At 54.2% G+C, this 15,491-nt stretch overlaps 2 protein-coding genes across 5 annotated transcripts in view; one reads left to right on the forward strand and one right to left on the reverse strand.

The window, feature by feature from the left end:
* The first annotated feature begins 3,370 nt into the window (after positions 1–3,370).
* Positions 3,371–4,402, forward strand: PIGC (phosphatidylinositol glycan anchor biosynthesis class C). The gene has a single exon (XM_082311847.1). The coding sequence runs from the start codon at positions 3,442–3,444 to the stop codon at positions 4,318–4,320; it is 879 nt and encodes a 292-aa protein (XP_082167973.1). The 5' UTR covers positions 3,371–3,441; the 3' UTR covers positions 4,321–4,402.
* A 5,033-nt stretch (positions 4,403–9,435) lies between these two features.
* Positions 9,436–15,491, reverse strand: part of DNM3 (dynamin 3) — a gene marked incomplete at its 5' end in the record, with an annotated part of 182,513 nt that continues 176,457 nt past the window's right edge. For 3 of the 4 annotated variants that reach the window (XM_082311694.1, XM_082311695.1, XM_082311697.1), the window contains one exon: positions 15,299–15,462. In XM_082311694.1, the coding sequence (XP_082167820.1) occupies positions 15,393–15,462 (70 nt within the window). In that variant the 3' untranslated portion in view covers positions 15,299–15,392. Of the gene's footprint in view, positions 9,547–15,298; positions 15,463–15,491 lie in introns of those variants that run through there. The other variant, XM_082311696.1, reaches the window with a different exon arrangement.

Consider the following 15,491-nt stretch of genomic DNA (forward strand, 5'->3'; position numbering starts at 1 on the left):
GCAGGGGAAGAGCCCCAGCCAAGGGACATGGGGAGGTGCAGGATCCGCCCTCATCCGTGCAGCCTCAGGCAAGCTCTAACCCTAAGCAGGCTGTGCTGTTTAGTTATTTGGAAGCCTGCTTCTTTGCGGCACAAGTGATGTTCCCACCCTGAGGAGCAGCAGACACAGCTGGAGGCAGCCCCCAAGGGTTCACCTGCACTGGCAGGAGGGTGCAGTGCCCTCCTTGCTTTGATATTCACATATCTCCAGTGGAGGCCTAGATCAGTCACAACTATTTCAGTCCCAGCCTGTCGCCTTTTCCAGCCTTCCTTCCAAACAACTTTAGCAGCTTGCTTATTCAAATGTTTGGAGCCTGGCAGAAATGAAACAAACCCACAGCGGGGTTCCTTTGCAAAGGGCAGGGGACAGGGCCTCCACCTCTGTGGGGTTTGTAGTGCCACGGCGTCCAGCTCCTCATTCCCGCATTCCAGCAGAGGGTCTCCCAGCACTCGCCATCTCACAGCTGCTCCAGAGGCCAGCGGCACCTGAGGACACCTAATCATGAGGTGAGGGAGGTCTTGTTGCATGGAATCCAGAGCGGGAGTTAAGATGCTCACAACGGGCTTTTGCATCCTTGACCTTAGCTACTGCTCATCCCCGCCAAGAGAGCCCCGACAGCCACGTAGCCCCAGGAGGGCTGAGGGGTGACTCCGTGGCACACGTTCCCCTCTGACTGGTAGGGACAGAGGGTGACGTGGCCGGTCCCGTGCCGGTCCCATGGCTGATCCTGTGGCAGGTCCCGCTAGGACTGTTGTGCAGGCAGGTGAGTCATTCCCCTGCAGGCAAAGTCTGGGCCACCTGGGCAGGGCTGAGCTGCCCTTTGGACCGTGGGCAGTACCTTCACACCACGGCAGAGCACACGCTGTCCCCTCCCGTGGGGACGCAGTGCCAGCGCAGCAGCGGCAGCTGCTTCACGCTGGAGCCCGTTGGGGCCTCCCGAGCACTGACTGGGCACCAGGCCCTGCGGGTCTCGGCGCTGGATCGGCGCTGCCAAGGTTGCGGAGCCAGTGCCGGGGTGATCCCCTTGTCCGGTGGCTGGGCACCCCGTGGGGGGCTACACCTGCTGCGCTGGCATCTCCCAGGGGGGCTTTGCTCTGCTTCTGCGATGGCTGGCATCACCCAGCACGGCTTGGAGATGCTGAGAGTCACCGACCAGCAGCGGTTTCCCGCCTCTCCCTGCCTCCAAAGGGGACTTTGATGGCCCACAGCAGAGGAGATTTCAAGGGGCATGAGAAGCACCCCTTACCTCTGTTCTCCCCGCCTCCACTGGGGTTTGCAGATGGACCTGACCACATCGAGGCAGCATCGTGCCCCAGCCCAGCACAGCCCACTGTTCCCAGTCCCCGGAGCATCACGGTTACTTACACTTGCAGTGAGAGCAGAGTGCTGCCCTGCCCATGCCCGTGGGAGGTGGTGTCCCTCCACCGTGGTGGCTGTGGCACTTCTCAGGGGAGCAGGAGGGGCGTGCTGCCCTCCGAGCTTTTCTCTTGCACTCCCTAGCTTTACTCTGTGACTTCTTTGGGAGAACAACATTTTGTTCAAGATCTCGAGTTCCCAGGCCCTGGGCTTCAAGGCAATGCCAGCAATCGTGGGAGCTGGCAGCACTCCCTGTCCCTGTGGGCACTGGCTTGTGCACATGGAGGCACGCACACGGAGGCACGCACACGGAGGCACACGCGTACAGGCCCCGTACAGAGCGCAGGGATGAGGGATTTTAGGTAGGGCAGCTAAAACTGAGTCCAGCTCCATCCTGGCTTGGAGGCTGCTGGCTTTGCCCCTTGGCATGTGGTACCTGCACGGGGCGAGCAGCCGCTCCTGACCTGCAGAGCAAGTGCAATGATACGGGGCTGGGAGGTGGCACTTTTTAGATGTCACCACAGGGTGGCTCAGCCCGAGGCCTCCCTGAAGGCACACCAGCAGCGTGGGGGTTACCTGCTGCTCTGCGTGTATCTGGACGAGGTGGGGTTCTGCTTAGAGGGTCCCCTGCAGCAGGCTCCTGCCCGTGCAAAGGGAAACATGTGAAGTGGGGGGGCAAAACAACCATCAGCTCTTTCGCCTGCTCCCACCGTGACAGGACGGCCACAAACACCCCTTCCCGAAGCACAAACGGGGCAGTGTTCGGGACTGCTCTATCCTGGGCTGAGGCCTCTCAGGTGAGGCCAAAGTAAGCAGCTGCTCTGCAGCAAGCGCCTCTCTGGGGCTGGGAAGGCTCTGACCTGAGCGCAAACAAACATACACTTAGGGAAAATGCCTCTTGCCTCTGCGAAACCTCCCCCCATCCCTTTTTGTTCCCCAGTCCCCTCGCTGCACACTAGCTCGGTCCTTGGTCCCTTTGGCGAGAGGATGGGCAGCACAGGAGATGGGTGTCCCTGCAGAGCCGCACTCCTCGGCCCCTGCTCGGCCGCAACTGCTCCCTTTCTTCCTCCGGCTCCGCTTCTCGAGGCTGCGGGCAGGCTGAGGGAGCAGGGCAGGACTGAGCTGTGAGCCGGCAGGAGCTGCAGGGGAAAGGCGACCCGTGCTCGCAGCATCACACCCACATTCCCCGACCTGGGTGCTGGAGCCTGGTTTGGCCAGAAAAGCAGGTGCCACGCTGGGCCGGGCCGGGGATTGGGGCTTGCGACACGGGCTGGGGTCACTCGCCGAGCAGCGAGGCCAGACGCACACAGGGATGTCCACGCACAGAGAGGACCAGACCAAATCCCACCGACCGGCTGTGCCCTTCTTGATGGCCGCTTAAGGATGGCACATCGGGGCTGCGGGAGGGTCCGGCGGGAGAGCCCTGTGCCATGCTGCGTGGGCGCAGCTGCTGCCAGGACCACGGCAGGGCCTGCACAGCCGGCAGCAGGAGCATCCCTCCCTCCCGTGGGGCCGGCGGTGCCTCCTGCAGCTGCCAGCCCGGCCGTTTTGGGGGGACAGGCAGCGGCGAGGCAGCCCCAGCAGCACCTGCGTGGCACGGAAGGGCCGTGGCACTCAGGGTGGCCAGATCCGGGCATGGAGCTGGGGTCTCCCCTCAACCCCCCCCCCCAAAAAAGCTGGCTGCAGGGAACAGGGAGAGGGGCGGGCAGCCCCGGGGCGGCGGGGGGGAGCCCTCCCAGGCCGGAGGGTGCCCGGCACTGCTGCCCCCTCCTCACCCCTCCGGCTTCCACCGGGTTCTCCCCGGCATCAGCAGCCCGGGACCCCCGCAGCGGCCGCCAGACCCCCCCGCCCGCAGCCGCCGGTGCCGGGCGCCGGGCGCCCTTTGCCGGGGCTCCCGCCGGCAGGTGGCAGCCCCGAGCGCCCCGGCGTCCCTTGCGCCGCGGCCGGGGCCCGGCGGCGGCGGCGGCGGCGGCGGCGGGGCCTGGGCCGCGGGTGCCGGTGCGGCGGCGGAGCCCCCCCCGCCCCGGCCCGGCCCGGCCCGGGGAGATGGAGCCGGTCGCCGGGCGGCGGTGGCAGAAGGTGCTGTACGAGCGGCAGCCCTTCCCCGATAACTACGTGGACCGGCGGTTCCTGGAGGAGCTGCGGAAGAACGTGCACGCCCGCCGGTACCGGTACCGGGCCGTCGTCTTCCAGTCGGGAGCGGTGGTGCAGCAGCTGTGCAGCGTCTGCGTCTTCGTCCTCACCTGGTGGTACATGGACGCCGGGATGCTGAGCCCGCAGGGGCTTTTCGGGGCGGCCCTCGTCTCCTCACTGCTCGGCTACGTCCTCTTCGACGCCGTGGACGGCGGGGCCGGGCGGCGGGAGAGCGGGCGGACGCGCTGGGCCGACCTGAAGAGCACGCTGGTGTTCGCCGCCTTCACCTACGGCTTCTCGCCGGTGCTGAAGACGCTGACGGAGTCCATCAGCACGGACACCATCTACGCCATGTCGGCCCTCATGCTCCTCGGCCACCTCATCTTCTTCGACTACGGCGCCAACGCCGCCATCGTCTCCAGCACGCTGTCCCTCAACATGGCCATCTTTGCCTCCGTGTGCCTGGCCTCCCGCCTGCCTCGCTCCCTCCACGCCTTTGTCATGGTCACCTTCGCCATGCAGATCTTTGCCCTCTGGCCCATGCTGCAGAAGAAACTGAAAGCCCGGACGCCCCGGTGCTACGTGGGGGTGACGGTGCTCTTTGCGCTGGCGGCGCTGGTGGGGCTGGCCACTGTCTCCAGCGTGGGCGCCGTGCTCTTTGCCTCCCTGCTGCTTGCCATCTCCTGCCTCTGCCCTTACTGCCTCATCCGCCTTCAGCTGCTCAAGGACAACATCCACGGGCCATGGGATGAGGCTGAAATCAAGGAGGACCTCTCCAGGTTCCTCATGTAGGCCTGGCCCGGGGGACCCTCTGCTGTGAGCAGCACAAAGGCCGGTGCCAGGGGACAGCCCTGGGGGGAGGGCACCAGCCCAATAAAGCACCTTGCGCAGCAGCAAGGACCACGTTTGCGTGCGTTGCCCTCAGCATCTGTTTCCAGACCTGACCTGCTTGGTTTTGGCGACGGAAGGAGCTGAACCCCGCAGAGCGGCCGGCCCGTGCAGCAGCTCGGGGCACAGGCCAGCGGGGCGGTGCGTGCTGCGGCCACGCAGACCCATACCTGCCTTTGGGGGGGATGCGGGGGGGGTTGCATCCCCTGAGCAGAAACGCCGCACGGCAACGCACATCTGGCTCAGACGTGCCCCGTGGCGTGCCCACGGAGGCCCTCAGCCCCAGGGACCTCAACGTGCGCGACGGGGACCGACGGCGCTTCCCCGGGCGGGCTGGAGGGGACGGGGGCTGGGTGAGGGTCGCCGCGGGCCGGGCGGCAGCGCACGGGGCGGTGGGTGCTGCCGGAGCCGCGGGACCGAGCGCCGGGGGGCTGGGCCGGGCGCGGTGCAGAGCCCGGCTCGCCGGCACCCCGCTACCCTAAATCCTTTAGGAGAAGGGGGGTGAGGAGGGAAGACGCCTTCCTCCCCTCTCTGACCCCCCGAGGTGGCTCTGGCCCGGCCGCGGGGCCAGACCCCGGGCCAGACCCCGGGCCAGAGGGGTGGAGCGGAGCACAGCCCCCCGTGGGCGACCCCGCCGGCGGGGGAGCTGCCAGGCTGCTGCGGCAGCGGCGGGGCACGGCCAGGGCCTGTCCGGCCGCCGTCGGTCCGGCCGCCGTCTGTCCGGCCCCGCACGCAGCGCAACAGAGGGCGCTCCCGGCAAACAAGTCCCGCGGGAGGCCGGGCCGGGCCGGGCCAGGCCCAGTGCCGGGAGGGCTGCCCCGGTGCTTTCCCTGTCCCTGCTCCCGTCTGGGACCGTCCCTCCACAGCCCAGCCCGGCTCCGGCTTCCCCGGCGAGCGGAGCCCGCCAGGGCCGGCACGGCGGGAGGGAGGGGATGCCCACGCCTGCCCCAGCCCCGGCCAGCAGCGATGCATTTGGCGTTACCTGGGTTTTTAATGACACTTTTCTCATTCGGAAACCCAGCGCTGCCGAAGTGCAACTTTCTGCTTGAGGTACCCCGTCCCGTTGGGCACCGGCGTCTCACCCCAGCGAGCGGGCGCTTGCCGGGCGCTCCTTGGGCGTTCTCGGAAATGAGCAGCCCCCGGCGGAGTCCCCAACACTTCCAGCGCTTTGTTACGGCTCTTGCCAAGTGCGAAATGTTGCTGTTGTCGTCATGGTGACGGCTACATCTCATCTCGGTTTTAATTAAAACCTGCGGAAGTTTAGAGCCCGTGCTCCAGTCTCACAGGGAGCGCAGAGTAGCCAGATGCTCGCGGTCAAGATGACATTTTTTTAGTTCTTTGGAAATAAGGCTGTTTTTTCACAGGGAGGTTTCCCACAAAGCTGCTCAGCGACCAGGATGCCCCATCTCGCGCTGGGCTAATGCCACTGTAACGCTGCCATCCCAAGCCGATTCACAGAGTCCATCGGTAGGCAAGGCTTGAGCGTAAATCAAAAGTAAATCAAACCTAGCATGCCTGGCGCCTGTTGTTAAGGTAGAGGCTGCAAGAAAGCAGAGTTTCTTTTGCAACCATTCCCTCAACAAGAAATAGTTCCCCAAAAATACTCTTCCCAAATTCAGACTCTCAAAACCGGCTCTGGGCTGGGAAAAGTGCAATCGTCAGCTACCCAGACATTGCAGGTGGAACCAGGCACAGACTGCCACCATCACCTCTGCCACAGCTGGAACCCGGTGGATCCCCTATGCAGATCCCTGGGCTTTGATCGAGGCAGCAGGCCTGCCCAGCTCCAGGCGGGACGCGGGATGTGTCCCGTCCAGCCTGCCGCAGGCACTTTCATCCCTGCCCACAGCCCCAGGCCTCTCTGCTGCGCCCAGCTCCTTCCCTTCGCCTCCTCCTTAGCCTCAGTCCTTGCCAGAGGTCCCCTGGGGAAAGGCTTAGCCCTCCCCTTAGCTTGCCCGTGCAGATACCCTGCTCTCCCTAACCCGGGAGATGAAAATATAAAGCTCGGTCCACGGCCCGGATGCACAAAGGGACTCTGAAGGAGGGAAAAATGCAAGAGAGAGGTAGGGAGAGGAGAGGAGGAGACGCAAAGGCCAGGCAGAGTTTCCCTAGGACTTCTCTGACCTTCTGAGGACACGTGCTCTGCAGTGCCGCTGAAGTTAAGGTGCTGAATAAATGGCTATTAATTACGAGTATGTCTTCATGCCTGGGGTCAGAATATCCTCTACAGAGCAAAACTTTGCCATAACTCTACACCCAGCTCAGCAGTAAAGCTGGATGCCCTTTGAGCATTCGCTACCTGAGCGTATTGTTCTGCAGCTTCTCTGATGACGCAGAGGCTGAGACCAAAGAAATAGGTCCTTCTCAGTTCGTATGCAACCAAATCATCATCAACCAGCTCTAAAGAGTTAAATGTTCTTTTGCATTACAAGGAAGTGCAGTTTCTTTCTCTTAAGTTTCCAAGTCCACTGAGATCGAGTACTTCAGTGGGACTTTTTTTTCTTATTTGAAGCTAGCCAAATGCAAGTCATTGTAAACTGGCTGGGGATAGGCCTTGCCCCTGGGGGAGCTGCTGACACGTGCCGTCTGCGATCTCCATCTACAGCTTCTGCTGCGGGGAAAGGCAAGTGTCAGCCACCCACACCGTGCTGTCAGGGGCCCATGTCCCTCCCCACGTGGGAGACAGGATCTGGGAAGCCTGGAAAGAGCGAAGCTTTAGTCTTTGAAGGTAAGATCTTTGTATCTCTTCAATTCCCACGGTAATCACTAAGCTTTTCTCAGCTTTGTGACGTGAGAGGCAACAGCAACAACGTGAATGATCAGGAAACCAAAACAGGATTTTGGTCCTAACCCATCCATTGAAAAGCAGCCTAGGACACATAATGCCACCAGCTGGTGCAGCACCCTTAGCCTTCTCCACTTGGCCACAGAACGTGTACCACCGCAGGGTGGAAATAGCACAGGCGAAGTTAAACAGCTTCTTTAAGAAGTCATCCCATGAGTTGATGCTAAAGAACGTGCCAAGGTTTCCCAGCACACCAATACCTTTGTCTTTCTACTTAGGAGATTTTAGGAATAGCTACCAGAAAACCATGAAGTTCAGAGTCCTATTTCCAACAATATTTTTTATCGAATACTTCAGAAGGTAAAGATCCCTGTGAAAGGTTTAACACCATAAAATGCCCCAAGAAAGAAGTTTGTGCCTTACAGCCTAACACGTGGAGGTCAGCTGGCAGCTGGGAGGACAGCAGCAGCTCCTGGCTGGGGTGCTGTAGGTGAGGCCATACAACTTAAATATCAGCCACCTTTTATTTGTTGTTGGTTCATCTGTTGGTACCATGTCGTATCCCAGAGGGAACGCAGTGAGAGCTTCCCCCGGTGCGGAACAGACTTCTGAACAATGTGGAAAAAAAAAGCAGCTTGTGAAATTCAGCCTGTTCCCATTCCCTCTTACCTGAGAGGTGAAGCATGGCCAGAACCTCTTCAAGAGCTCGCTGGGTACAAATGCCGTCGCTTCTGTAGTAGGTCCTGAAAACACACAGTTCCTGAACTCTGCTGAGGTTTTTTTGCCTCGGTACCTGACAGCGATGAGTTCCAGAGATGAAAGATCCGTCCAGTCTGAGCTCCCCTCCTCATCCCCTACTCTTGGGACAGTTTTGTTCATGGGACTGATAGGAGCCTCCATTTCTCCCTTGCCCATCACTGTACTCTTTCCAGCTCCAGCAATTCCGAGTTTAGCACTTGCAGTTCAGAGGCCTAGCAGGAATGATTATCTCCCTCTCCTAAGAACTACTGTACTTGGTCCCCGTCCCCCCCCTTTTTGCTAATACCACTGCTGTTTCTTCTGTTGTACTCTACCAAAAGACTAAGTGAGAAGAAAGAAAAATCTGTGTAATCTCTGGGCTTGTACCCCCTTAAAATTTGAGCAAACTCAGTGTCTGGCATTTACCAGCACATGCAGGTGGTTCAGCGGCTCCCTGGATACACGAGAGGTCAGCAGGGACCGAAATCAGCTGGAACAAGAGGAACTGCCCAAATTCAGCAAAGCTGTGTCAGACCTGCTTTGAAACCGAGCACAGCCTGTGTGTTGTCAGGCTCCTTCTACACACGCGATGCCTCCGCTCTGCTGCCCCCAGGCCCCCAGCAGCACCCCTGCAGCTCCCTCTCCCCGTGAACCTCCTGCTACGAAGAAATGCCTTGTTTGTGCCCCTTAAATGACGGGCTGGAGTCCCAATGCTGTGTTGCACCTCCAGTTCATATCTGTGCCGTTCCCTCTGGTTTATCTGCAATGGTTTGCGAGACATCCCTTCTGTGTTTTCATATCAGAAAAAAAAGTCAATAAAAGCCATCAATTTTCCCTTTTTAGACTTATTCTTCATATACTTCTCTGGCACCCAAAACAAGCACATCTTCTAAACATTAAATCGGGGATTTTATCTTTCCCATAGGGACAGACACGTTTGGAATCCCAGAGGTAGCTCCTTACAGCTATTTGAGCTCAGGTACTCCAATGAGGTTGGCTTGCAAGGAATTCAGAGGTTTAGCTTGAAAAAAATTGGTGAGAGCAGCTGTGATTTATTTATAATTGTGCAGATTCATCAGTGGAGAGACTGCTGCAGTCTTCTCCTTTGACTTTCCACTCTGCACACAGTCAGGTGTTGCTGCTGGTGCGTTAGGCACCTTTTAGGACTCTCTTGTTGTGAAAGAGGCTGGCTACTCTTCTTCCCGCTAATGCTAAGCCGAAGCCATTTATACGGAGCAATCCTGGTGGTTAATGGATTCAGCAGCAGTGGTGGAATCCCAACAGAACGTCCCTCCCTCCACCACCTCAGAGGGTGGGAGTCTCCACAGAGCCCAGGCAATTGCTTCCATGGGGTGATAATGGCTCCATTTGAGAAAGAGGGGGTAGACTCTTCAATAGAAAACCAGCACACATTTGTTTTGTAGTCAGAATTTTTATTTTCTTTATATCCAGGCTTATCATTGACATCTGAAAATAAAATCTTTCATTTACAAATAGGCTAGTGCAAATTAAAGATAATTTTGGAAAAAAAAAAAGACAGATTGCATGTAACAAAAAAGAAATGCATGTGTTAGGACGATCTTCCTGGAACAGCTGGTGGAGGTCGCCTAGGAAGAAGACAAAAAATAACCCAAAATTCACAGGGAGGGAGGGAGAAGAGATTTAAAACAAGATACAATGAAATGACTCGTATACAAAATTATCTTAATAAAATGGGTTAAGAGAAAAAGGCACAGAACATGCACATTAAGGAAAAGAGCAAGAGCAAGATTAGAATCAGCTGGCTATCGGCACAGCCTCGGCTTTCATCCTCACCGCTTCCCATCTGACTCGCTGGTGCCAGAGCTAGGACAATCACATCGCAAGCGTGGAGGTCGCTGGTCACAGGCTTTCTAATTTTCTTGCAGCAAATAATATCCTCTGGAAGAACTTTTCCCCAGCCAACCTTAAAATTTGCACCACTATCTGCTTCAAACACTGTGCTTGGAGTAGACCTTTTTTAAGTGAGATTCTGATGAAATCGTGAATGATTAAATAAGACGGCCTATGGGCTGGATTGGGGTAGCTGGAGGGGACATTGCTGGGAAAGGTTAAAGACGTGGGTGACGGCAGTGCAATGAATCTACTGCCAAGCCTAGCAGGAGAGACCCTGGGCAGCTGATGGCCCAGCGCAGCCGTCAGAGGAGAGCGGATGCTCCTCCTGTCACCCAGCACAGAGCGCTGACGCGTCGCCGACCAACGTTCCAGGAACCAAAGTCATACGGGGGTACGTAACGTACTCCAGCCAGATGGGACACGTGTGACACCGCTGTTCACTGAGGGGGGAGCGCACAGACTGCCTCAGACATAGCCATTAAAGACTATTAAAAAAAAATAATCTCGAAACGTTACAGTAAGCAAGTGGATACAACGGGGACATTGCTGCTTTGCTCATCCCACCTTTTGCTCCCCCCTTTCCCAAAACCTGTCTAAGGACCAACGTAGTGACTGTTGCGCTCAGTGAGAAACGTCCTCTCCCGCAGGCAGCTGTTGTGCTCGTTGTGCCCTACAGGCCATCTCCTCCAAGCACCCGTTCCCGTTACTTGGCTCGTACTGATCTGAAGGAGCAATTGAGTAATCAAGACATCTGTGCATTCGTACACAACCACTTTAGGGGGAAATCCCTTCCAGACGTAACGCATACACATGCACAGTTTTACTCCAGCTCCTGCTCCGGAGGACTCAGTCTGGCCTTCTGCTCAGCTCTGAATCTCCCCCAAAACATGCTTTCCCCAACAAGAAATGAATACCAGGTGTGTCTTGAAAAACATTCACCCATTTCCCAGCAAAACATCTCTGCGGCACTCCAAGCCCCTTGCAGGGCAGCAGGCTGAATGCTTCCCACGGGTTACTTCTCCCCCTTCTCCCCTTTTAATGACATCTCCAGTGATGTCAATGCAACACGCATCTCCGATAAATCCTCACTGCCGCCCCAACAGAGGCGGAGCGCGGCATGCTGAGATGATGGTGCAAGAGACAGAAGACCACTCATGCGCATCCAGAAAGTAAAAATAAAAGCCCATCAAGAGTTACAGTTTATTTCAGATTCAGAAATGCAGCATAACATTTTTACAGCAGGTGTATGCGATGCTCAGGAATGACCATGGTTTCGGGAATCGACTTGCTGTGCTCAAAGGTCAACACCAGGAACCATTTACAGATTATGAAACCAAAGGCAGATGTTTTGGCTCACACGAAGTAGGGCATTAACATACAGAGCAAAATTCAGAAAGAAATTAAGCGTTTGCTTCTTACGAAAAGAAGTCATCGTTTACACCATCCTGGAAAAGTAAAGAGACAGGCAGTAAAGCAAACGGCCGGCAAGACAGGACAAATCATATATCAAGCAAGAGTGGAGGACTGTCTGGACGGGAGGAGCCATCGGTATCAGCTCGCCTGCAGACAAAGCAAGAGGAAAGACAGGCAGAGTAACATTCATTTACACAAGGGAGCTGTTCTGTTAGAGCCCGGGGAGGAGGCTGAATGCCACAGCGGGAGGAACTGTGCCACAAGCACACCAAGAGGCTGGATGCCTCCCCGGTGTCACAGGTGCAAAATAGGCCTGCCTTCAATTCAGGAGGTTTGGACTATTTTAAGACAGAACAACAGAACTAGCCAGTAATCTCAATATGCTGTATACACATTGTTTAGTGTAGCTGTCTGCGATAGAGAGTATAATATTTTCTATGTTATGCTTTAACACGAAATGCCATAACCTATAATGTTATCTTCTTTAATATAATAAATGATCTACTTTTATCTACTGAGGCTTACTCAGAAAGTGCAACAAGATCAGCAATAAAATAAACACACATTAACTATGTACATAAGCCTTTTCATTGAACATACAATCTTTTTAATCCTAACACAAGGTCCCTTGAGATTAAAGGCCAAGAGCTATTTACGGCACATGCAAGCTCTTCAGCTGTTGGTCAGCCATGAGGAGGTGAGGAGGAACACGTTCTCTAGGCAGAGTCCCGGGCTTAACCTAAATGCAATACTAGATGAGCACTCTCCTGAAACTTAGCCACGTACATCACCCAGCTAATTACACACCTCACATAAGATCAGAAACCCTGCTGTTGCTTAACGGGAGTCTCCACTACTCCCCGGCAATCTTCTGAGCTTTGCCAGAGGGAATCAAAGAAAGGGAAAGCAACCTGCGCTTCTCAGATAGGGGAGGTCAGGCTTAGCTCACCCTGCATAAGGGTGTCTGCAGAGGGGGCAGTGGCCAGTCGGGGCAGCCAGTCCCTCTAGCAGATCCACGGGATGCTCGTCCTGCTGTCCGTCAGGCATGGAGCGAGTTGCTGCCAAGGCTGCTCCTCTGACAACAAAGGACGGGAGAGACATGGCTCACCAGCATCAGGAGCAGCAAGCGGGACAAGCCAACCCATTCCAGGCACTGTGCAGCAGGAAGAAATGGGCCGAGGTTGGGAGGACAGTACTTACTCAATCGGATGTGGCAATTTCTTGGGAAGCGCTTAGTATTTTTCCTAGAAACAACAATTCTATGTGGTTTATTCTGAAAAGCATATATGCAAGAAGTTAAAGGTGAAATCATCAAACTCCGGATCTGTGCTCAAGGTTAATTATTAACCTGCACACCTAAAAGCGTTGCATTTAGGGCACAGGGCCAGATTTAGATGTGATCTGAATGAGGATGCAGAGGAAGGGAGGGCTGTGCAGCTGTGTCCCACGACCGCAATGTTGAGCGCAGAACCAGATGGTGCTGACAGCGCGGCCACAGGTGCCTCGCTGCCTCCTCCTCCTCCTCCTCTTTTGGGTAAATCCACCCTTGAGAGCTTCATTTGCAATTCAGGATTACTGTTGAGAAATACAGTTTCTTGGGGGGCAGAGTTAAGGACAGTGCTGAATTGTGCTACCTACTTTCTTATGCTTGACAGAAAGAGTCATTAAAGTAAATTAAGGAGTCTCAAGTACAGAGGATTTAAAAACATGTTTTTAGGCCAGGATCTATGTCATCTAATTGAGGCTCCTAACTTACCAGCATCACCACCCTCGTCTCCCATGCAGCCACACCGGTTTGTATCACCTTCTGGAGGTGCTGCCTCTTTCCACTGAACAAAGGGAAAGAGGACAACTAAGTCGAGTGCTTGGGGTATGGTGGGATAAACCCAGACCATGGCCTTGCAATATCACTGAATGAACATCAAAATTTAGGCTTAAAGTGACTTTCTGTGGCTGAGGCGCTAAGCCTGGCTTTCCGTCAGCAGGCAGTTGCCAGTCAGTAACAGAGAGTTCTGATAAACTATATACAGGTTTGCTGGCTAGGCAACAGCATGGACTACTACAGCCATTTATAAAAATACATCTAATAGATGCATTGCATGTTACACCAGAGAGTGCTACACAGTGGAAAACTGTGTAGAACACAAGAAAAATCATCAAAATAGGTTTTCTTTTTTTGTAGTAAAAATCAATATGACTGTAGTTGGGTTTGCAACCTTATTTTTTTTCCTTGAAAGCCGATTCTGTGCAGTTAGTGTTGGAAATCTGGGCCTGTTCTCCAAACAAACACCAGCCACTTAAGCAGTCTTCTGAGATCACCAAGATGCCGGTGCTCTGCCAAACTTCATCTTCAGTGTGCTTCAGATGTTGACCTCTAGACTCCCCAGGTGTGTGTCACAAGTATGAGGCTGACAGGAAATTACAGTTAAGCTAACATACAAATCATGATGCTTTCCCAAGCTCGTCTTCTCTTATGCAAGCTGGAACACGATTTGCTTCAGTGGTGAGCACAACTAATCAGCAGTCTGGGAATACTTAATAGGCTAAATACCCATTTGTTGTGGTTCTTTCATTGGATTCTTCCTAACCATGGGGCTACAGCATACTGGAGCCCTACATGCAGTCTCAATAAATAAATTTATTAGACTGATTATACTGGGGGCCTTCGAAACCACCGGTTGCTTTGCCTAAGGATCTGTAACCATAATTGTAATAACAGCAATTACTATCTTCTGAAGAAACAAGGCCAAATTAATCTCTAGTTTAATTCTGTTAACTCAGTAAGTTTTAAGCTGTAAGGGTGACACTGACCCAAAGCGTTTAAAGTGAAGTAATGCAGTTGAGACGAAAGTTTTTTGTAATGTATTAATATATAACGTGCAAAACAATAGGCAGAGAAGATCTCTGCAACTGAACATCTGCTAAAATAATCCATTGCCAGGATGCACAGCTGAGCACTTCTCAGTACCTAGTTGGATAAAGTGACCCTAATCCAAGGTGTGCAGGACTTCAAGGGATGCAAAGAGAAAATCTTTATATAGGGGGCATAGTGGAACTTTATCGACTGGTGTAAGCAAGTATCTCAAATCCAAACCGGACCCTTGGAAAGCTCAGATGCAAATCCAGGCCATAGCTCTGTGAATTAGCTCACACAGTGGGCAGAGGAGCGGAAGCCCATTTACAGCTATGCGTATGTCTATATCAGCATCTATATCTCCTTCTGTTTCACAAAATGACCAAAAGCAACGCTCAGTTCTCTGGATCCTGCCAGGCACTACATTTATATGTATTACACGCACTCACATACCCCCAAGGCTTCCCACGAGTTCGGTCGGAGTACTAATGTGAGCAAGAACTAGCAGAGGACAAAGCGAGCTGGCACACGCCGGTCTGTCATGTACTGGCTTTTCAAACCGCCCTTTCACAGCCTTGCTGCAGGGTGAGACGGCTCCACACTGAGCCCTGCAAGCCGGGGCCCCGCAGCCTGGTCCTTACCAACCACCCAGCCAACTCTGCACGTCAGCTGCCAATGTGGAAATAAAGTAACACACGCATTGTCTCATATATACCCTTCTTGTTTAACGATATTCCTTAAAAACTAGACTTTGGATAAGGAGAAATTTAGAGAAGAAGCAGCCATCCAGCAAGCTTCTTGCAACAGAGACATGGAAGCGTGGGGCCTTCAGAAGAGCTCGGTAAGAAACCACATTGCTTTTCTTTGCCCAGTTTAACCATTAAAAGAGAAAATGGGCATAAAAGTGTAATTCCAAATGACAGAAAACCCGAAAGGTACAAATGAAAGCAAGATTCCCTTCAGATCAGAGGAAAAAAAGAAGCAGATCAAATCAACATGTGCACAAACACACAGAAAGTCAAGCCCTCCATTCACTGTACAGGACTGTGAGCACAGTTGCCTGGGTGAAGACATGTCAGTAAGTTAGCTAACATCAGCTATTGCAAAAGGAAAAGTCAAGGCAGCACAGACCTTCCCAAAACATTTAAGACCTCATAAACAATGCAGAATGGACAGAGAGTATATCAGTAAAATTGGTTACTTGCCTATGGATGTCCATACATGCGACTATACATTGGTTATTGTGACAGTTATCAAGCAATTTGCTTCCACATATTTGGTTAACAATGAATGACATGCCAGAAACTTCTTTTAGTCTAACAGGGATGAATCTAATGGACGAATTACAGTGGGCCGAGTAGGTGAAGGGGGTGGTCTTCGACTGGAGAGAAAGAGAGAAGAAACAATAAG

Source organism: Platalea leucorodia (assembly GCF_965183815.1).
Source record: "Platalea leucorodia genome assembly, chromosome: 5".
NCBI classification, from domain to species: Eukaryota; Metazoa; Chordata; class Aves; order Pelecaniformes; family Threskiornithidae; genus Platalea; species Platalea leucorodia.

Excerpts from the sequence above, each read along its gene's own strand:
- PIGC (XM_082311847.1), top strand. The coding sequence starts at position 3,442 with ATGGAGCCGGTCGCCGGGCGGCGGTGGCAGAAGGTGCTGTACGAGCGG.